General features: G+C 35.3%; 1 protein-coding gene across 1 annotated transcript; it reads right to left on the bottom strand.

Annotated features, from left to right (window-relative positions):
• Positions 1-16,110: 16,110 nt before the first annotated feature.
• Positions 16,111-23,419, bottom strand: SLITRK6 (SLIT and NTRK like family member 6). The gene is made up of 2 exons (XM_009468676.2): positions 22,997-23,419; positions 16,111-19,673 (listed from the first exon to the last, which is right to left on the bottom strand). The coding sequence occupies exon 2, from the start codon at positions 19,656-19,658 to the stop codon at positions 17,136-17,138; it is 2,523 nt and encodes an 840-aa protein (XP_009466951.2). The 5' UTR covers positions 19,659-19,673; positions 22,997-23,419; the 3' UTR covers positions 16,111-17,135.
• Between the last annotated feature and the right edge of the window lie 224 nt (positions 23,420-23,643).

Raw genomic sequence — 23,643 nt, 5'->3', positions numbered from 1 at the left:
GTGTCAGCAAAATGAGTATGGAAGAACTATTTGAACTTGACAGTTGTGGTTTCTAAAATGTTTTCAAAGCAATCATGGAACAACTATGAATGAGGTAAAAAAACTTACACACCCAAGAGAGAATTCCCACCACTCACAAAAACCTTAAGCAAAGTAATTTCAGTTACTTTTTTATGCATTTAAACCTTTTCAGAGTTACCCTTGATATTTCCATTTCCAGAACAGATTATTTCAATGAATTCTTCTTGAAGTACAAATTAACCTGATGCCTGATCTGATAAGAAATCAGCACTCCTCTGAGTAGTGGTAGATAAAGGGAATGTCATTATATATAAAAAGACACCACTTCTGAAACAGGCATTTGTAATTAAAGAAGTGACAGTAATTATAGTACAAACAAATATGTTTCTATGCAGCACAAGTTCTAGCTCCAATTTCTCATTTGTCAGGGGACACTGAGGCTTAAAAAAACCAGCTAGTACTGAACACCAGGAACAACACTCCATGAAAACATAACATTAAATGGAGCAAAATACACCTGCTAATTAATTTTCTCTCCTGCTTTTGGAAGTGATTCAAAAAGTCAACAGTGTCCTGAGTCATGGATTAAAAGTCTTCTCCCATGAGAAAGACATGAATTCTCTCCTCCTGTAATAGCAGTAATAATGTACTATGCATATATAGTACTTGACCTATGATACTGTGTCTCCCTTTCCAGACAGAACTTGTCTTTTTCCCCTGCTCCTGCATGTCTTAAAACACAGCAATGATTATAACTGTTAGCTATGTAAAAACAAAAATCTCACCATTGATCTTAGAATCCTGAAGCTGAAGTGAAGCCCCTGCTCCAAAGATGCATTAATTGTACTCACAATATTCTTAACAGATGTTTGTCCAGCTTCATTTAAAAACTCTCATAACAGAGATTTAACAGCCTCTCAGACAGTGTATTTAAATGTTCTGCTACCTTTATTATAAAGTTCCATGGGGTTTTTTAGCTACATTAACCTAATTTTCCCCCATTAAATTTTAAGACCATTATTATTGTCGTATCTTAGAAATTATTCCTTTTATCTTTGCACCATACTTTTAGGTATTAAAAGAATATCACCTTCTCCTTCCATGGTTTTCTCTTCATTAAGATAAACAGTCCGGTTCATTAAATCTTTTCACAGAAATTATATTTTCTAGACATCGATCATCTTTTTTATGTCCTCTGGACTTTTTCCAGCTGTTCAAAATCATTCTTAAAGTATGGTGCACCAACCTGACAAAAGGAATTTACTTGAGACCTTTCTGGTTTTGAATAAACAGGAAGTATTACTATTTGTTGCACATCTGTTTTCTTTACAAAAGCAGTCTTCTTTAATCACAGTCAGATAATGAACCACTATGAAAATATAAATTTTTGCAAAATTGCTATCTAATAATTTTGTTCTGCTGGTATTTGGATATCTTATTGTTCTGCTTTAACCAAAAAAACATAATACTTTATCAAGGGATCCAAGGATTTTTTTTATTTATATGTAATATATATGCATGCATATATGCTTCTGCATGTCTATATATGCATGCATGTGTATTTTAGACCATGATCTGTGTCCACGATCTTTTATTTCTTTCAAACATCTGGTTGTTTTTCCTTCAAACAAGTAAATAAACAGCAAAAATGTGGTCTTCATTGTTACTACAGAGTAAGTGTGATCATACTCAAAGAAATGGTTCAGCACTGTACAGCTGCTTTGTCCTACCTTAAGCTTTCCTGTAACTTAAATGAAAAAGGCCTGTGATTCATTGCTGAAGAATCCAGATTCTATCATGGAGCATGAACCTCATTCTCTTTCATGTCTGCAAAGGACCAGCTACACAAATAATATGTTATGTGCCAGGGCAAATACAAACGTACAGATTTTAAGCAATGGAAGAGTGAAGTTTGGGAATTACTGAATTTTGACTGAAATAAATAATAAATCACATCCTAGAGTTAAGCTATTTAATTTAATTTTCAGTCTGCAAATGTACCTTTATGTAATATTATTACCTTATGATTATTGAAGACCATGAAGCTACAGTTTGTTCATTGATATTGCACAGCTGACACAGCTCTGGGAGAATGAATTAAATTCTTGCTATTAGAACTCTGAATTCAAACCTTTTAATGGGATGTTTTCCATGAACCAGAGAAAATGTCATTTGCCTGTCAGATCCCACAGTAAGCTCACAAGGCTAACAGTTAATAAGCCTTTTCTTCCTTTTTTTTTTTTTTTCTTTTTTTTCCTATTTGCTATAAGCTGTAAGAAAATCTCTCTGGAGACATTTAGAAAAAGGAATGAGCAGTGCTTTTACAGCTTTGGTCATTTAGGTTAGCTTTATCAAAGGGTCTTGGAAAATAAAGAAGAACCCAATGTAAGTTTATTGCCCCTTTGTTTTTCCTATTCAGCTCTGCAAGTCAAGAGGAACAAACATCAAAGACATAATTTTTTTTTTTCTTCTCTCTCCCACATTCATATGGACACAATCACTATACAGAGGTGAAGGAAAAGAAAAGGCTCATCCTCTCATTTCAGGGACATTTTTATTCCATATATATTAAAAAATCCGTTCTACATAAACGCAGACTTTGACAAAATATTTATTAGAGGGATATTCAGTCTCTACAATGTCTTTGCTAGTACAAATGAACAAGAATATGACTCATGTTACAATAAAATATTAATAATCATGGAAATTTACTAAATTTTCTATTTAAACTCTCAAGGACTGTACTTCAGGAATAGCAAATCTTTAATACTTCCTTTAATATATTAAAATGGCAGGCCCTGGTTCTGCACTTGCTCAAGTTCTATCCCCTATGGGTTTTCTGCATCAGTAGAGTGCATATATACTAATATATAGCACTGTGCACTAATACCTAATATCCTATACTAACTACAGAGCATTCATAGATTTCCCGGTGCTTTACAGCCATTTAAGAGGGGAGGGAAGCAGAATTTAATGTCTGAGAAGATAATCACAGGGAAGTAAAAAGTAATAGTATTAAAAAGTCCTGTTCATAGATGATGAGGTTCAGCTGTTTCTCATTAGTGCCATAATTTTTTTGATTTTTGTTAAAACTTACTTTGTTTAGTAGATTAAATTTCAAGAACAGAGAGCCCTTAGGTATTTTTTCTTGTGATTTAACCCTTGCACAGCCTTCTCTTAGAAGGATTACCTTTGTTTCCACTATACCTCCACATGTATGAGGCACTCCACTGTATGTAGAATAGAAGTAGCTCTTCGTCTGAATAACACAAAGTACAGCCCTACCATTTTTTGGAAAATGAGATTCTAGGAGAAAATGTAGATGAGTAGTATAAGCTATGGGGAAATACCGACTTTTTATTTCTTAAAAGTCATCTTGATAACTTAAAAAGCATTATGTATAAAGGGGAAAGGATCGTTGCTCTGGAAAAAAATTGGAAACCATTAAGCATTAGTTCAGGAAAAAATACTACTGTAGCAAACCCACATTTTTTAATAAATGAAACAATAAGTAAAAATAAATAAATATGCAAAAGAAAAAAGCTGTATGCCTTACGGCCTAATGTTCATGCAGAAAGATTATTGTAAATTGAGCTCTTTGAATGAAAATGATGGTGCCGATTATAACATTTTCAGCTCTCACTCAGTTTTGCTGATCAGAGATTGGTTAAGGTATAGTACAAAAGCCAATTTGTCTAAATGGTATCTCGGTGTTTAAACCTTACTTTTTGTTTCTGCATTATATCTATTACTTGATTTTATTGATGCCTACCTGGCTGTCTGCTTCACTAGAAATTTTCTCAGTGTCTACTCAAATTTTGTTATAGGCAAAAGGGAACACATCATAAGCACAGAGCTGAGAATTTATTGTTATTCCAATTAATGTTTTAACTGTTCAAAGGTCTAAATTATCTAATACAGAAAATCCTCACTAATAACACAGGTTTATTATCAAAGCAAGTGGGGGTCCTAGTGTCAGTAGTTGGAGGTGCCACAGCCCTCTGGATCTAGGGAGGGTCCAACAGACCCTGTAATAATTTTAGGCAGTGCTGAGATTTCATCTTTGATAATACACCTAATATGCACTACCAACCGTGAAGAAAATATTTATTAACTGTAAAACATGTTTCTTTCATACAAACAATCCTAATCTGTTACCAAAGATGGAATTCCTTCTTGAACTTCCCGAATTTGAAGTTTAACTTGTTGATGGGCCAGACAACTTGTGTATTCCAATGCATGTTTACTAGGAATGATTGACAAACATATGTAATGGCTGCTAGAGTAAAAAAACTGACCATCACTACACCCACAGCTTAAGAAAGATTAATAGGAAAATAAGTAGAGAAACACACATATGTCCACAGAAGATAGATGCTAGCAGAGCAGCTCTTTTATTGCCCCTCAGATTTTTTTCCTGTTTTGTTGGTGGTAGCAGGAAAAAGAATTCCCTTTAGTAAATGTCTTACAGATCATGTTGAAGACTTGGTCACAGGATGATGTTCAAATGGAAATGAAGAAACAATTAAGTAACATTAATACAAGAAACAACTTCCTCTTTTATGCTCCACAGCAGTTGGTCTTAAAAAAATAGACGATCCAAATGTTACTATGCTTAGTTCAGTGTTTTTGATCTGTAATTCTCCATTCTCTTTTCTAAGTGATACAGAAAGAACTAATATCCTCTATAAGCAACAAGTGCTACAGTAAAAAGTGTTTCTTCATGTTACTGAATTATTTCCTCTCAGATCTTTGAAATATCCTCTCTTGAACACCCATCTTGAACACCCATTTTTACATTATTTTAAATCTCTTGATAATTGTGCTACTGACAGTATACTGATGACGTGGTGTTTCCACTGTAATGAAGTTTCTGTGGTACAATATACAAATTGTGCAGAAAAGAACTAAAATGACTGTACAAAAGGTCAATAATAAATTACAGATAAACCATTGAACTGTCATTATACTTATCATTCCTTTATATCAAGGAACATTACATAGTTTTTATGACTTAGATACTCCAAAAAGGAGAAAAGAAAAAACCCAGACAAATCCAAACCCACCAAAAACTGAAGAAAAAGGACAAGCTCTTACACATAAGCTGACTTTATATTTTCCTAATAAAAAAGTTAGACATTTCTCAGTAGTTACCATCTGTCTTATGCCCATGAAATTTTCTCTAAACTACTTAGAAGGGAATTGCAGTGAAAGATGTTGATCGCAGCCTGTTCCAGGCTGTGGGAATCACGGACCTAGCTCTTTCATCTATCATGTGAACATTTAAATACATGCTGCAAGTCATCTCCTTCATGATCTCCTTTAGTAGGTTGGAATAATCACCTGCTACTAATCCAAAGGCAGCCACTGCAGGGGGTTGCAGGCCTGGCACTCGGTTGGTATCGGTGATCCTAGTCAGGTGTGCATTTTAAGAGTACGGTACCCAAACCTAGTAATTTGTATTCTTATATTAGGTTCATGAGAACTGATAATCTTTTGTTATGTTTCACACACAGTTGGTCAAACGGAAAAGTTTGAACTTCAACTTTGTTTAAGCTTGTACCAAAACAGAAAGCAAAACAGCAAAATATTTATGAAAAGTTGTTCACAAATATGTTCAACTTTAAAAAAAAAAAAGTATATAATTCCTAAAGTAAAACATTCCATTTAATTTTGCCAGATCCAACTTTGGCTATTACAGCCACTGAAACTCGTATCAGAACTGCCATAATACTCTGCCATCTTGCAGTCTGTATTTCCCACACTCCTATAATTTTTGTGTGGCCAGGCCTTCCAGCAATCAAGCTAGATGGAAAATTGTAAAGATATAATGGAAAGTGTTGCTCAATGAATAAACTTTTTCAACAGAAAAAAAAAAAACAAAAACATCATAGGCTCACCTCTTACAATTTCCATAAGATTTTATGAAAGATTAGAGGTGGGTAATGTCAAAACAGAACAGTCTGACAAATTGAAATATTTAATTATTGACAACCTTGTTCAACTGAAAAAAATCGGTGTTATTTTTGGCAAAACAGTCTTCGTGTGTGAAACACTGAGGGTTTTGAAAACACGTTTTTTCCATCAAGCTGTACTTTGATGGAAAATTCCCAGCCAGCTTGAGCTGTAATTCCTTTTCTTCCCTCCCCCCCCCCCCCCGTATAAATATTGCTTTACTTGTTTGTATTGTGATGTTTTTACCCCAAAAGAGAAAAGAACCCAAGTAATGAGTTATACACTATCAAGTTTTTTAGGACCTTAGACATCTGTTTCATTTTAAAAGCCCAGAATAGAGACTGTGGCATTGTCCAGTGGTGAGCAACAATCACCTAGAAAGATGCCACCTAAAAACCCACAATTTAAATTTATTTGGGTGACAAAGTTATACATATATTAAAAAAAAACCAAAAAAGTGGAAAAGACTAAACAAGAAAATAAAAAATAGAAGCAAAAGAGATGTTGAAGAGTAATATGATCAGCTATACAGAGAGCAATGAATCAATACTTGAAAAGTTTTTATCTTTCTTTACCCTTTTTTTTCTTAATGACTTGTTTCTTTGGGATTTTTTTTGTTTGTTTTTTGTTTTTTATGGTTGTTCTGATTAATTTGGTTTGCTTATGTTTTTCAGTCCTCTTTTGGTTCTTCCTATTAGAACTAAGACCGAGGATTCACTGCAGTACTAACAGTATACTATGTATACCTGTGCATTAAATCAGTTATTTTCCATAGCCTGTTTAAGCATTTCTTATCTGAAAAAACTTTTTATGGGAAGGAAATTTTCAAATCTTTGTGGAGTGCATTATCACATCTAGGTAGAAAACAATCACATTTTGATTGACATTAATATCAAAGAATTACACATAACTAGTGTCTAATTTTCTACTTTCAAATTGTAGGATTAAGGAGCATTTTTGTATCTATTTCTGAAAAAAATCTGAGCTCTTATGTCTGTGTTTAAACTCAAAGTAGCAGTTGTTTCATTAAATTTTTATGGATGATTCTCTGTGGTTATCTGTCTTAATCATTTGAATCTTTCACTTCCTCCTCAGGTGGCTAAATAATTGCTCTGGTAGAAACACCTCCAGGTTTGTACTGTCTTTCAGGGGTTCAATTTACAAGATTAATATAATACAGAACTATCATAAGAATGGAAATTATTAGGAATTTTTATTAAAAATATCCATAAAAGTCAATAAACCACTTCTAGTTATAGTTATGTTTGAGAAAATTGGTTTCCACAGTAATCCTACACAAGTACCTATTATGAACTTACTAACAGCCATCCTAGGTCAAATCAAAGATCCATTTAGTATCCGGTCTCCAAGAATGACTCTAAATACCTAGAGAAGAGTATAAGAAAAAGGAAAATATCATTGAATGCATGTTTGCTCTAAATTTGTATGGAAGTATCTGGTTTCAGGTAATAGATAACATACCATGCAAGGACTGTGAAAAGACTGATTACTAATTAACGCTAGCATGAAGCACTGGATTTAGACCGAAGAGAGGTCTGATATGCTTTCCACTGTTCAGGATTAATATTTCCCGTATGTTCTTTTCCTTAACAATGCACTCTAAGAAAACACAGGATTTGAAAGTTGAAGAAAAGGGGCATGATCTATTTTCTGAGATATTCCAAAGTCCAAGTAGAACCAAAGAGATTTCCATTTGAGAGAATATATATGGCTAAATAAGTCCTTTTAAGTAGTCCCATTGAATACCTGCATCACATGTAAAGGATGTCCTGATCCAATGTCAGGGGAGGTTTCGATACAATCCCAAGGACGAGATTAAGATGCTGCAATCCGTCAGATGTCGTACAACCTTTTACTTTTATTTGGGGGGAGAAGAGAATGGAGGGAGGAGGGAGGGCAAGGGAGGAGAGGAAAAGAATGGGGGAGAGAGAAAGAGAAGGAGGTGTTGGGGGGGGGGGAAGCCTCGAGTATCGAAGGAGTGATCCCGCGCACAGCCACCACCCGCACCGAGGGGCACGTGTGCTCCTTATATAGGGGCTCTCACGCATGCGCGGATCACAAATGCGTACATGCGGTTCGCCACGGACGTCCTGCCCCTGCCTCTGCTCTTTTCGCGCCTTTTGTCCCCGCCTCGGCTGTTTTCACGCCTTTAGTCCCTGCGCAGGCGCACGAGGTTGTTTTTCTCAAAACTGTGGAGACGAGGATTTTCTCGAAGCGCGACGCTGGATGGCGCTACAGCGGCAATGTCGAGGCAAAACCGCATTTGATACCGGTTCTCTACAAAGAAATTAATATGTTTTCTAACATTCAACTTTCTTAAAGAGTTGTCATTATTAGATTTTTGTTGGAGAAAAGAAAGTGACACTTACAGTATTACCTGCAGTGTTTCATGACCCAAAAGAAGATGGTAATAACAAAGAATATTAACTGATGTGAGGGATGATAATCAACGTATAATAAATTACCAATAAATGTATCTGTGATTATGTGTTTATTGGAAAGAAGTATGCTTACTTCAATTGTCAAAGCCTAGAAATTTCATATTGTTTAAAAATTTCATTGCTACAGTTGCAAATCTGATCCTACCTAAGTGGCAAATAAAGCTGACGAAACAATAAAAGCTGAGTGTACATCCAATACCACCCAGGGAATAGAGCAAACAAACTGAAAAGATAATCTTTTTAGGATAATTTATTAGGTATAATGATTCTAAATACTGCTTAACTATACTAGGTACTTTTTTTTTAGGAATAACAAAGGTTTCTATGAGGTTACTGTTACCAGAAGCATCATAAGCAAATGGGAAAAACAGCCTCTCAAATCCCTGACTGTAGAGCTAAGCAAATTGTCGTATGATTTTTAACAATCAAAATCTATTTCTATCAAATAGATCCTGATTTGACTAAATCAGTTAGATTTAGAGAAGCACCTTGCTCCAACTGCTGCTTCATAATTCAAAAGATTCACAGTAGAATTTTATGTAAAAAATATTTTAAATGTAAAATGTACATTAATCATATAGTGCATAATAATTTGGCCTTCTGACAAATAGAATATATAATGTAAGAACTGTTAAAGCCTGGAAGATCCTTTGAAAAAGTGAGATTATCATTAGCTTTGAAATGTGTGGAGAATTAAAACACCAGCATGTCAAGAAAACAGGGTTCATTAATTCAACTAGTACAGAAACGGATCACTCTTCAAGAGTTTCAGATAATTTCAGCATTTTATTTAGAAATTTGAAGTCACCTATCATGTAAAAAAAATAGTTTTAACAATAAACTTAAGTAACCACAGTTCACATGCATTCTGACCAACATCAGAGAAGGACTGTTTAATTTGATGCAGCATTGATATTACTACTTCTCTGTGTCTTACAGAAGTTAGTTGAAAGCTTTTATTGCATGACAGTGTTTGGTGAGTATTGCCTTTTCCCTTAACTTCATATTCAGGAAGCCTATGTATAAAAGAGAAAGGCTCTTCTACTTTGCCCTCAAAAATCTTTTGCAGAATCATATTAGAACCACAGATACTTTGCCTGGAAGGGACCTCTGGAGGCTGTCTAGTTCAACATCCTGCTTTGAGCAGGACCATTGCTTCCTCTAGACCAGCTGTGACTTTGTATAGCAAAGTCCTGAAAATCTCCTGGGGACTAAGGTTCCGCAGATACTTTGGGTAACGTATTTCAGTGCTGCACTACCCCTCCTAGTAAAGAAGGTTTTCTTATTATCCAAATATCTTTTAGGTATTTACTACTGATATTGACCTCTATAACCTATGTTGTGATCTTCTTTACATACTTAGATGTTAGAAAAAATGAGGGGAAAAACCAGACACATACCTTTCATTTTTTCAGGAGACAATGTCATGGGAATCTTCAGAATTATTTTTATGAAGTTAACATATGGTTGGTCCTTATAGTTAAGAACAGTCACTAGTCTTGTCTACTTCCAATTCATGCTGGCTGGAAAAAGACTTGGTGCAGCAACATCCCTAAGTTTTTGCTCACTTTTTTTTCTATATACATCTCTGCAGACAAGACTATAGATTTCTAAGATGATGATGCATAACTCCAGATCCAAAAGACATCATTCCTAAGCTTTAATGGCCCTTGGATCAGGACACAAATAAAAAATGCAGAAGGCATAATTTTCTTTACAAGATTGCTTTTATGTAGGAAAATAATAAAGCTGCTCTTTATTCTGTGGTAATTTTTATGAATAAATATAATCATGGAATCTGAGCCTGCAAGAAGTCCAGTTGACTTCAGATGACACTTCAGTGCTTAAAGCAGTGATTGATTTCAGCCTATAATAAAAAATAACTTTAGAATCTATAGAACATGATTCAGCCTTCATAATATTATGTATGGCAGAATGAAGATAGCTATCCTCAGCACAGCATTTCCCTTCAGGACATCTGAATGCATGAGTGGTCAATACACAGCACCACCACCTCCCCTCAACTCTCTTGAAGTGATATATTACTTAAAGACACTTACATAACACATGAGGCAGTTAAAATCTCCATATCTTAATCTTCATTTCATGATATCTCATGGAATCCTTTACCTTTAGTGAACAGTGGCATCTAAATGCTACATTTCCGGTTTATTAATGTTTCACATTCATCCTTAAATCATACGATGCAATGCTGCAGAATATTCAACACCTTGGATCAGATGAAAAAAACAATCTAAATCTTTAAGTGTTGCTCAACAATTCTTCGTCTATAGCACATGATCTTAGAGGTTTTCCACTGTCCTTCAAGTACCCAAAGATCCAGGGTGTCTGGATGCCCATAAACTAGCCCAGAATTGGCAGCCTGGAATCCTGCATCTTATCAGGTTTCATAAAGATTTGAGAGAATCTTTGGGGTCTGATCTAGCAGATATATTCAAAGGATATTTGACACACAGGATCTTTTAAAAAAGTGCAGTTGCAACAACATTCCACTTACAAAAGAACATGATTGCATAGACTACTAGTTAGGCCAATCCCTTCTGTAGCGAATGTCATGCATTTAATTGTTTTAAGTCTGAACTTCTCAGATAATTGCATCTCATATGAACTCTGTGAACATACTACACAACAGGGATGGGAATCCATAATACTATACTCCCCAAAAAAATGCATGTAACAAAGATATAAAAGAATTCATCTTCTTGTTTGGTCTCCTTGCCTAGGATATGTGCACTTTTTTGCACAGCACACTACACAGGTTCAGCAGGAAAAGATGGGGGGAGTGTCAGATTATATTTGTCAGTATTATTTTTTTTAATATGTCTTAGTATGGAACCATTTAATATGTATGTACAGTAATATGTAACCCAAACATGTCATTACGCAAGTGTTATATTGGCTTTGAATTTTAAAACATGCAAAAATGCTGAGATGTCTCTTAATTTAAAACTAAAAATAATACTAACTTTTATGAGCTAACAAAATAAATTTTAGAGTTTATTTTAAAGTGCAAGTTTATGCTAATATTCCATAGGATTTCTGCATATATAAAAAGTTTCAGACTTCTTTCTGTTTGAACAATTCATTTTCTACTCTTCTGTAGTTTATTTGGTAATTAATTACAACCGGAAGAATTTTAAAAATTCTTAACTTGTAAAACAATTTATCTCAAAATGGAATAATCTGGATGAATTGATCTACAAAGGCAAACAGCTGAAGTTACAGTAAATAACATTTCTCCTTGAAATATGAATCTAAGTTGTTTTTCTTTTCCATATTCCATCATTCCATTGCATGAACTAAAAGTAATAGTAGGAGTAGAAGTAGTCCTTCCAGTAGTAATAGGAGGAACATACTGTGACTATTTTGAAGTTATTGCCTTAAAACACAAAACTTGGGTAAATGTTTTATGAAATGTGCTGTGCACATGTACTTGCACTCCACCTTGGTGAAGCTGAATAAGTAAAAAAAAAAGTTCTTCATTGCATCTTGCTTTCATAGAGCTGAACAGCATCTGGCATTTTACTTTCTTCCTTGAGGTTAGCTGCTTCCCATTAGACTGTGGGTCTTAAGAATTTGTGCTGTTGTGTTAAAAAGCCAAAGCTGACTGTTAGGAGATGTGCAGGAAAGAAAACACCATGCTATATCTTTTCAGTATGGTGATTAACTTCCCCATATTGGTTCCAGCTACAGTTCACTTATGTTTCAAAGAACAAAAGAATTTGATACCAACTGCTCGAACAAGATCAAGAATATCATAAACTTCAGAAAATCAAAAAGAGACAGGTCTTTTGACTTATAATACAAGATCAATAATAGATCTTTCTTCCCTGTCTTAAATCCAACAGAGTGCACCAACCACCAAGTCCCAAAGGAACTGACTGCTGAAGGCAATGCACATACTGCAAAACCTCTCAAAGGAGTAGGTTTCAATTGCAACAGTAGATTGTACTGCCAGAGGGCTGTCTATGGCTGACCAGGAAATTCATTAATGGAAATGAAGGTATTCTATGTTGGGGAGCACAAGAGAAGAGAAATGTGCCAGTCTTAAGTAAGTTTCTCAGCTGATCTTTTGAATTAAGAAAAGTACTTGATTGTTTTTTTCCCCTCATGATAATTTCAGTGCATCTACGTGAAACTTGCAGATTGTTTTGGTGTGACTGATAAAGTATATTGCTGTAGACAATGGCATCCTCAGAATTATAATCCAGAATCCCTTCTGATGATGACTTTGACATTCATTTTTTGTCTTGCCACTATTACTTTATCCTGTGAAGTAATTTTTTATTTGTGGTAAATACCCTTTTTTATTAACACACCAGAAATGGATCTTTATAAGATGGTTTGCCATCCCAGTCAAACTTATTTTTTCAGTTTAACATACTATACAATTAGTAATCTTTATGTAGGTAAGTAAGTGGCATACTGTAAACGTCATCTGTTTGGGGTCATATTGGGGACTTCTTTGTCATGCAAAGAGGGGCCAAAACCTGATCCTCAGATTCCAATCAGAGAAACAATGACTGCAGGTGAAAAAGTTTTGGATTCGAATCCGGTAACTTTGACACATCACTGACAAAAAGTATGAACTCATTTTCAGTCTGGAATTTGGTTACAGAAAGGTTGACCTGTCATTCTAATGGAGAAGAATGTGTGAAAATATTGGACCATTTCTGAATAGGCAAATAATCTAATTTACATGTAAATTTACAGGTTTTGTTGGAAGGGTTTTTTGGTGAGGGGGGGGGCTGTTTTTCTCTGTTCAGCAGCTTGGAGATGCATCACTGCAAGTAATATATTCAAGTATCAGTACTAAAAGTCTGTGTGAAAAATACCTGTAGCAGGAAGAAAAAGAAATACATTTCACTTTTATGAAGTTGAAAATAAAAAAAAAACGTTTAAAAGAAAAAAGTGGAATAGATTGCTTTAATATCTGTTTATTTAGGGAACAAGTCTATAATGTTATTTAATATATTTTCTTCACTCAAATGTGAGGGCAAAAATGATAGTGTTGGTTACCTTGAGGTACCCTAACAACAATAAAATAGCTGCCACATACACCAGTGTGCTTGACGAAGCACTGTTCTCACACTCAATTAAACTATTGTGGTGACAGGAGAAAAATGGATCTGCGTTGTTGCAGACTGTCAAACATGCTTTGCCTTCCAACCTCCATTATTCTAGCTAAGTGAAATGTACCAAACCACTTAACTGTGCCTGTCACTGGAAAAAAAAAAAGTGAGAATATGATTTTAACAAAAAAAATTGAATACCTCTCCCAACTTTCTGCAAACACCAATAACATTAAGGACACATTTCTAATTGTTATAATGAAAATGTTCCAAGGAACTTTTAGAAACAGATATTGCATCCTTCTTTCTTTGTACATGATACCTTCCTTATGTCATGATTTTATTTTTATCAGCAGATATTGATATTCTTCAGCTGAAGAATAATCATATAAGGCCAAATTCTTATCCCTTTTTGTTATGGCAATATAAAGGTTCCTCATAGCTGGAAAATCACTGTCTGAGAATGATATTAAGAGGTAAAGCTATAGGCAGACCCCTCTTTCCTCATCATACAAACTTTCACTACGTGGCAGTCCAGTAAGGACAGATGATAGGAAAGTGGATGACATGCCACATTCTAGTGACTGCTCGATACTGCAAAACCACTTACAGTGTTACAGACTGCCACTGAGTACAGTTGCCCTTATATAATGAATGATGTGAATCTCTCTGCTGAGGGAAATCTAAAAGCTAAAGCTTTCTTTAATTCTGCTGAGTGATGCTCTGATCCAGCTGTATAACTGATTCCTGACATGAATTTAGTTCACTCTTCTTTCTGATGCTTTAAGACTGCAACGAAGAAGATTATTTTGCCACACAGTTGTCCTCAATGTTCTGCCAAGTAACTGTTAGCAGCTAAGCAAAGTGACATCTGTGTGTGTGGCAATTGTCTTTAGTCTGAAGCTATTTGTCTTAAATCTAAGCCTGAGGGCCTGAATCATCATTTCCCTGCATCTTGCCAATTGCAGGGTATTATTTTTACACCCATTTTTTACTAATGGAAGTAACTACTGAAATGAAAGACACTGAAATACTAAACTCTGTTATCGAGTACCCTGTGTATTTTTGTTCTATTTTTGTTCTCTACACTAATTTGAGATCTCTGAGAATTCAAAAAAGAGCAATATTAGCAGGTCTGATTCAATATTCAAAGCTTTCTAGTGTCGCTTCCATCGACTGAATTCAATTTTTCATTGGATCTTAATTATTTCAGATAATAAAGTTACTTAGATTTTTTTTTCTGTGTGAAACTAAATTGTTTAATTGTAGACAACTAGTGTCATTTTGATGCTCTAAGCCATCCCACCTGGGCTCCAGTTTCTCCTCCAGATCAGGGCATGGTTTTCCATAGGCTCTGTGGCATGTCCATGAACTCCATTCACATGTCTTGAATATGCAAGGACAGCTAAAATAACACTAGATATCTAAGATAATGTAAAGTTAATGTATCTGTGTTTTCCTTTTTGTCTCACCCTTACCTGCACAAGTAATATTTAGCATTATCTTTACTTGTCTGCAATAAAGATAGCAATGAACCAAATATGTTGTCACCAGATCTACTCTTCCTAATCCTCCTAAATACACAGGTTTTCTGAACTAAATTATTCTCAGTCATAGACAGAGGAAATAATATTTATTCTCTAATAACTGGCATTTTGATTTTTGGAAGCCAACAAGTTTGACTTCCATAGCAAATTGATGACACCTCAAAAATATTAATAAGGAAGTTGATTTGTTAACAGAGACAACATGTGGTCAGATCCTCAAATTACAGAAATTAGTATAGCACCATCAAAGTCATTATCTCTATGCAAATTTGAAAGAACTGAGAATCTGACTTTCATATCTGGTATAGGAAAATTTTCTGTCAAAAACTTATGTACAAAGAATATGAAGAACTCACATCTGTATATACAAATAGGTAAGACATCAACAGTAAGCTGAACTAAAGAATATATCTTTCTACTTTATCAAGATTTCAATGCTAAGTTCAGCGTACATACGTAGATGTGTAGTAATTAAGCCGATTTTTTTCTCTACAAATAGAAATAAAAAAAAAAAAGTTCATGCATAGTCAGTTTACAAAAGATTTGCTTAGAAGAAGATAAATACAGGTCAGAATTTGTGTTTTGGCACCATGTCAGTCATGCACAGAAATTGAATGGCCTTACTGCACTCTGCACAAGATGCTTCTGTCCACATGACAAGAGTGAGAAGCATGGTGTTTAATTCCCAAACTGTTCTATACTTGTGCATGCAGAAGTTGCTGCCTTGTTTAAAAAGTGACCTTTAAGAAAAAGACATTTAAAAACCTCTTTATTTCTTTTTCATTGATAGAGAGCAGTTCCTTGATTTGCTTGAAAGGCAGCCATGAATAAACTTTTTCTTTTCTTGTGAGTTGGAAAAAAATACAAAATTATACAGAATAAATAGTAAATATAAACCTAGCTAGAATTCATTGCAAAAATAAACCTGCAGTGTTCTACTTTTTTTAACCTATTTTCTTCTAATTTCAGAAATTATAACATATTTTTGTACGAACAGCAAAATACTATTATTCTTCCTCATCTGTGTATTGTTGCAGTTATTCTGTCTGGGAGTTGCTTTTGGGTAGGGTGGGAAGGGACCTGTATTTGCACTTGGAAGTTCCTAGCCACAGCAAGCTCATTTCCTCCAAGAATATTTAAAGCCAGCACAGAAGTTATTTATATATATATATACACATATAAATCAAACTTATTAAACACAGTAACATATTTACAGCTGATTCTCAGTAGCTTTTCAAATTGCCCAGGATTATGAGTTGAAACACCAGTGATGCACAATATTTTATAGCAGCAGCTCAAGAAAAGATTGTCCAAACTTAGGTAAAGCTATCAGATAGGGAAAGTAGCAAAAGGCTTGCTTTTTTCTTCATTGAAGATGTTGGGTAAACACAATTACATATTTTTCCTTCCACATATTGATACAGAATGCACATGATAAAGTTCCTTATAAAATACTTAAATATTTGCAGGCTCTGGGTGCATACACAAAAATCTTTTCTTTTTGTGTGTGGGTTTTTTTTTGTTTGGTTTTTTTTTTTTTAACTGACATTTAGTATGACAACGTTTCAACTCCTTTCATATTTATTTTAAGGGTATGTTAGGTGTAGTTGTAGACAGTGGTCATATATGCAGTGCATGTACTAACCTAACCAATACACTCTAACCTTATAACTACAACACAGGTATTTTTTAAAAATGGAATATAATTAAACTGAGGGAAAAAAGAAAGAGTAAAGGTAACAAATATTTTTCCATAGGTTGGGTACAGAATGGAGAGTGCCATACACACCCTTTTAAAATGTTGAGGAATATTGCAATAAGCAATCTTCTTCCCACAGTTCAATCACACAAAGTTCATGTTTAAATTGGGGTGAGACATATTGCCTGCACACAACCCCATGGCTTCCCACAGTGATCCCTGAGGTTTTTTTTGCTAGGATTACTGCTGTGCTTAAGTTCTGACTGCTGACATGTTATTATAAGGCACTTTTATTGATAACTGTTCCAACTTAAAATAGAATTACAGAAATTCAGCCCCAGCCCAACGTATTATCTCTTCATGTTTGCTGCTCCAGGACTTCCAAGTAGTCAGGCTCAGCATGTAAATTAGCTTTGAGTTCAAAATACTCATTTTTAGTTTGTTCTAGAAAAACTTTTCTTGGCCTGGAGTACATGAGTGTCTCCATTAGCTTCAGCTCCTCATGTGTTCCAGGATAATGAACTTCCATATCAGGCTGAAGCTGGACGATATTTTTTCTTAGGTACTCCGTGATCCCTAGTTGCTGCAGTTCTCTCTCTTTTTCAAGAATGTTTCTATACAAGCAGCTGGCATCCTGAAAAGACAGAAATTCAGCAGATTGATCTGTAGCCTTATATTTGACATTTGAACCTGTAAGAGGTGAACTGTTCTCCCTTTCCAGAAGACTTCGGCGGAGATGTTTGGAATCGTTAGCTTCCTTCTCACTTCCCTCCTCCTGTTGCTCAGTATGCTTGGGGCTGAAGGATGGGCTGCGGTAGACTTGAACCATGGGAGTAACCATACGTTGCTCATAGAGAGTTGCAGCTGGGCGCTCCATTGTGTGGTGTGTTGTCTTATGCCCATACATGCTGTACTGAAGGTGAACTGGGCTATTATCCCTCATTTGTTCATCCGCTTGTTTCTTTTTGCATCTTCGTCGTCGATGCAGAACAAGAACAACTATTCCTGCTGCACAAAATACAATAGTTATAAACACAATTAGAAGTCCTAATATTAGAACAGAAAGTGGGACAGCATCTGTAAGGGACCGCAGGATGGTGCCTGCGGTGTTGGTAGCAGTAGAAGAAGTTGTCACAACTACAAAACTGGCATGAGTTGGTAGGGCAGGGCTGTTGATTAAACTTGGACACAAGACTTCACTGTTCAGGGATTTCAGTTCTTTTTTTGCTAGGTGCCCTGGAGATTTACAAAAAATATCACCCATCATTGTATTCTTAGTCAGTTTTTGTATCCATCTTTGGAGCCCAACTGAATCACAGGAACAGTCCCAGGGGTTGTCTTCAAGTTCAATTTGTACCAGCATATCCAGTTCATCCAAGACATTTCTCACAGGCAAATGAGCAAATTGATTTGTTTTCAGATTTAATCGGGTGAGTGGAACACCTGAAAAGATATGGGGTGGCAAAGTCTGCAGAAGGTTGTTATTTAAGTAGAGGACCTTAAGTTTTGGCATTACATTAAATGTCCCTGGCAAAACTTCTTTGATGGCATTATATTCAAGGTACAAATATTCAAGGTGTTGAAGGCCAAGGAATAGATTCTGATTTAGCTTTGTAAGATGATTGCCATTGAGATATAATTTCTGCAGTCTAGTCAGATTCATAAAGGATCCTTCCTCAAGGATTTCAATGCGATTGTTCCCCAGGTGAAGCATTTCCAGGCTGGCATAGTCCACAAGATCTGATTTCAGTAATGTCTGAATAATATTCCCAGCTAGAATAAGCTTTTTAGGATTTGGAGGAGGGGGTCCTAAATCAGACAAGCTTTCAATATTTCGCTCCTGGCAGTGCATGAGAACTCCTGAGAGCATATGGCTGGTGCAGTGACAGGGGACGGGACAATAGATTCCTGGAAACTGAGTAGTAGGCTTTGAAGTATGAAGCACTAAACTTGGTTCTTTAGTAGGAGCTTTCACGATAGGAATCACTTTAGTTGATAGGTGACTATCACTGATAGAGGGGGTTACAGCCAAGGGCAGAGACCCTGAAGGATCTTCAAGTTCATTGACAGGATGAGTGGGACAAAATGATTCCTTTTTTAACCGGCTTAAGATGCTGCCTTTGATAACTGGAGGACTATTGCATACAACATCCCCTATTATTGACTGAGGAGGCATGTTTTCTAGCCATATCTTCAGCTGCAGCAAATCACAGTTACAGGCCCATTTATTGTCTTCCAACTGAAGGTCTAGTATTCTACCAATATGCTCCAAAAAGCCAACATAGGGCAGTGTCTGTAACTGGTTTCCACGAAGATCTAAATGGGTCAATGGCACAAAACGAAATATGTTTGGAGGAAGATACTCAATGGCATTATCATTCAAAATAAGCACTTTAAGCCTGTTGAGTTTGCTAAAGGCACTTGCTTCAATCACTGTGATGAAATTGTTGTCTGCTTGAAGAAACTCCAAATTTTCCAATCCATGAAATGTACCTTCTTTAAGTGTTTCTAAAGAATTGTGATTGATATGAAGTTGCTTAAGAAGGCTGAGACCATTGAAAGCCCCAGGCTCAATAACTGCAATATTATTAAAACCAAGGTGTAGAGAGATAGCATTAACAAGGCCAGCAAAATCATTCACATGTAACATAGTCAGGCCATTGTTTAACAGACTAAGATGGAAAGGCCGTGATGGTGGGACACTTATTTCTGATACCATCTTGATGCCTCTTTCTTCGCAGTTTATAATCATGGTATCATCCTTTTCTTCACAGGAACACAAACTCTGACAAGATCCTCTAACTGCAGAAAAAGAAGGCTGTGACTGGAAAGGATCAGATGCAACCACAACTGAATATAGAATAAAAATCCAGAGCTTCATCTTGCCCAGCAGATTCTATAAAAAAGGAAAAAGAAAAAAAAAAAAAAAGAAAAAAGGAAAAGTAATAGAGTCATGATTTCGCAGGGTTGTTTTGTTTTTGTTTTTGTTTTTTTTTCTGGGGTGGGGGAAGCAATAACCATTCTTAGTACTTGTCATGGAGCTACCTCACCTTTCAAAAAATATTATATCATGCAAAACATTTGAATGATTTTCTAAGCAGAGAAAAATATATTTAGTTTAATGTACTGAATCAATAAACACAGTCAAAAGGGGCATGCTTCAGTACTTTCATGCTGATACACCAAAGTAGGAGATAATCAGGACTGTGCTGTCTTTATTTATCTACCATATAGAATGTTTTGCCAGTGGACAGCAGTAACAAGTTACTGCCCAAAGCAACTTATATCAAGGCTAATATAATATTTTGGATCGTTGCTTTGTGTCACCATATAGCACTGCAAATTTGAAGGGTACCTTGCTAAGCTCACTTAATGTTGTCCAGCTGCTGAAGAGAAGAAATAAGATTTGGTGTGTTTCAACAATGTGTTGTGAGCAAAAGCCCATTCAGTCAGGATACAGGGAATCTCTCCTTTGGTTCTGCATTATGTATGTAAATCAAAAAGTATTTCCTCTGCAATCCTTGTATCCCCAAACTGAAAAGGAAGTAGACAAAATAATTCTTTTTCTTTACTTAAATGTTAATGCAGATGTTATAGTTTGTGGATATTTAGTGAAAGCGGGAACAAAGCACATAGTAGTGTAATATGTTTGAATATAATATACACATAAATTAATTGTGTACACAATTAAAAAAGAAGAGAGAACTGACAATGCAGTACATGTCAGAAGAAACAGGTAGGCAAGGGACAAACATATTTTTGAGATTAATTTCAGTTCCAATTACTATAATCATTAATTACCGCAAAAATTCTAAATGTACATGAAACTAACTGTGCTTTACAAGTTAAAAATCCGCACCAGTATAATCTGTATGTTATGTATGTTATGTAACTTGAATTATCATCTGTCAAACTGATCTTGAACTTTGCACTACCTGATAAATACATCATTACAGTACAACTACAGAGTCACAAGCAAAATTTGCACATTGAAATCAGGCATTTGTTGTCATTGGCATGAATTAATTTATGCTACACTCTATTTGAAGATTCTCTGTTTCTTTCTGTCAAGGTAGTTTAATTAGCAAGAACAATGGTAATTCTTGATACATGAGATGGAGTGAAATCACTGTTTATAATCTTTAACGAAATATTTCCACATTTCCTAAAAGAAAAAAAAAATCTTACAATGGAATGGATGATTCAAAACACATGAACTTTTTTGGGGTGTGCTATTTATTCTAGGACTGAACTAAGCAGGTTTCTTCAGTAATACATCTAATAGAAGTCACTTGATCTTTCAAAGCTAGCTATTTAAACATGGAGTGCAGAATGTCACTACACAATTAACGAGCTGAAGTGTTAATTTCTGCAAGATTAGAACCTCTTACAAGAATCTATTCAATTACATGCATGAACATTCTTATAGTATGGCCATACGATTTGGCATCTCATCAATACATATTTTAATTACCACATACCTTTTTTACTAGCAACACCGTTTCTGAAGGCTTCCCTTAAAACGGCTTGCAAAAACTTATACATGCAGGCATTTAAGTGCTGTGGTATGAGTATTACACACACACACACACACACAAAATCAACAACAAATGTGTGCACAATGAATTATGTTTTTCTCCATTAGTAGTTCCTGATAAATGGGAGTAGATATATGAGTTTAGAAGTAGTAAGTTCAATTCACAGTATGAGAAAAAGTGTCCTTAAAAATATGACCTTTCATCTTTGTTTCAGTAGAACAAATAATTTTGTTGTCTCATATAACACTCCTTGAACTCCAGCTGCATATGTTTAATATATATGTCTCTAAGTTTGTTTTCCCAAGAAGTATTGGATAAGACACAGCATGTCAAGATGTTATTTTGAAATATGCAGAATAATTCCAGGATTGTATTATGCTAGAGATTTATTCTTGCTTTACATGCATCAGTATCCTTTCTAGTGACCCGAGGTAAAAAATGCAGGCTCTTGACACAGATGCCAGCTTCAAACCTACTGTATGACTACTTAGACTTTATTTCTGTGCACTTTTTCTCTGTAGGAATTCCAGCTTCAATCTGCATCAAATTCAAACTGCACTTATGTAGTCCCTGAGTAAAATTAAATGAAAAAAAAAAAATCTGAAAAGCATGTTTCATTCTAGTGCCTATTGAGAAATTAGGTTATAAAAATGAAAGGCCTCCTCTCAGAGATGAAAGTAACAACATTTGTAACCAATTGGAAAACATTCCCATTTTAATCATCGTCATACTTCTGCGGGCAGCACTGCCAGAACTCTCACACACACATATATACACACAACAAAAATTAATAGGAGAGTTGTATTCCTATTTTTCCTTTTTTCTTTTTTTTTTTTTTGGTCTGAACATTCAGGAATATGTAATGAATCTCTCAGTAGGCTACTATTGTAAAATAAAAACTGCTTTCAAGTAACAGATGATCAACATTCAACTGAAAGAATTCACAATAAAATAAAATTTAATTTAAAAGGCTTGACAAAGATGACTTTTTTCTCTTTTATGTGGTGAGGTTTTTCAGAAAATTCCACTTGGTAACTTAAGTTTGTTTGTTTCATTTGCTTTCATGTAAGTCACTACTAACTGCATACTGTAACTAAGCTTTTTACAGTAGGAATCCTAAAAGACTAAAAAATGTCACAGTCCTTTCAACGAGGAAAAGTTGAATACTTTCAGAAGTAGTTACCTTATAGCAAAGGCATCACATGCTTGACAAGTAATTATCAACGTGTTTTTAAAACATTGAAATAGCTTGCTTCATTTTACTTGGGATTTTGTTTGGTTGGTTGTTTTAATTCACCTATTTAAAAATGCATGTTGAAGAATTTCAAAGCCTCAGGCTAAGAATTGGTAATTTCTAAAAACCTTTGAGATTGTTTATTATATTCTGAAGGGAATCACAGTCAGATGATGCATTTAAGACCATTCTTGCACTTCAGGAAATAAAACCAAACACCCATTCCTCCCCCCTCAAGGGATCTGAAATCAGCATTTCCTTAATACACGTATTTACACAGTTGGCAGTTTGAATAAATGCACCTGGCAGACTGTTGGAAATACAGTATAAACTGCCATCATTTAACATAAAAGTTATACAAAGTCATGCAGAAAAACAAATTCAACTGGTACTGAGAAATGAATTTCTCATATGCTAAGCTAATTAACTAACTGGAATCTTTCTTACCTGTACAGCAGTAACACTTCCTGAAACACTCCGTAATGCACAATTGGAGCAGCTGTTTCAATGCGATGTAATTTTTCCCTGTGAAAAATGCACACTGTCTTCTGAGTTTCACTTTGCTGCAAGCTCTGGTAATACTACAGCTCCATAAAGTTAAAATCCTTGTTCAGAAGACAAAGTACAAAGCATTCAATTGAAAAAATCTTGCAGGCAGTGTGCACATTACACCATCCTGTAAGCAGTTGTCCTTTTTCCTCAATTAAAATTCACAGCATACTTCACAGCTATGCTGACTTTTCTGCATATATTTAACTGTTTGCAAGCATTGGGATGCAGTAAACAAACAAGATGCTCAGCAGAGCTTGACTTGATCACTTGGTTTGTCAGATTTTTAGATCCAAGCTGCTTCTGTGTTCTCTCTGGTCTTTCTAGTCTTTCTTGTTAGCTCAGTTTGTTATTAGTCAGATTGCCAGGGGCTGGGAGGTAGGCGTAAATAAAGAGACTTCTTGGCTTTTGACTCAGCCTTTAAGCCCTTCCCCACCAGAGAGCTTTAATCTGCCAATGTCATTTAATACAAGATACAGCTCCACCTTGAGACAGATCAGCTCCTCCTCCTCCTGCAATTTCTCTCACCTCCTTTTTCCCTTATC

The sequence above is a fragment of the Nipponia nippon genome, unplaced genomic scaffold, assembly GCF_047370975.1.
Source record: "Nipponia nippon isolate SJK-2023a ecotype South Korea unplaced genomic scaffold, ASM4737097v1 scaffold_2, whole genome shotgun sequence".
In the NCBI taxonomy this organism is placed as follows: Eukaryota; Metazoa; Chordata; class Aves; order Pelecaniformes; family Threskiornithidae; genus Nipponia; species Nipponia nippon.
Note: the sequence above shows the minus strand (reverse complement) of the source record. Positions and strands in the feature narration are given on the sequence as shown.

Coding starts and splice junctions, on each gene's coding strand:
- SLITRK6 (XM_009468676.2), bottom strand. CDS start 19,658: ATGAAGCTCTGGATTTTTATTCTATATTCAGTTGTGGTTGCATCTGAT.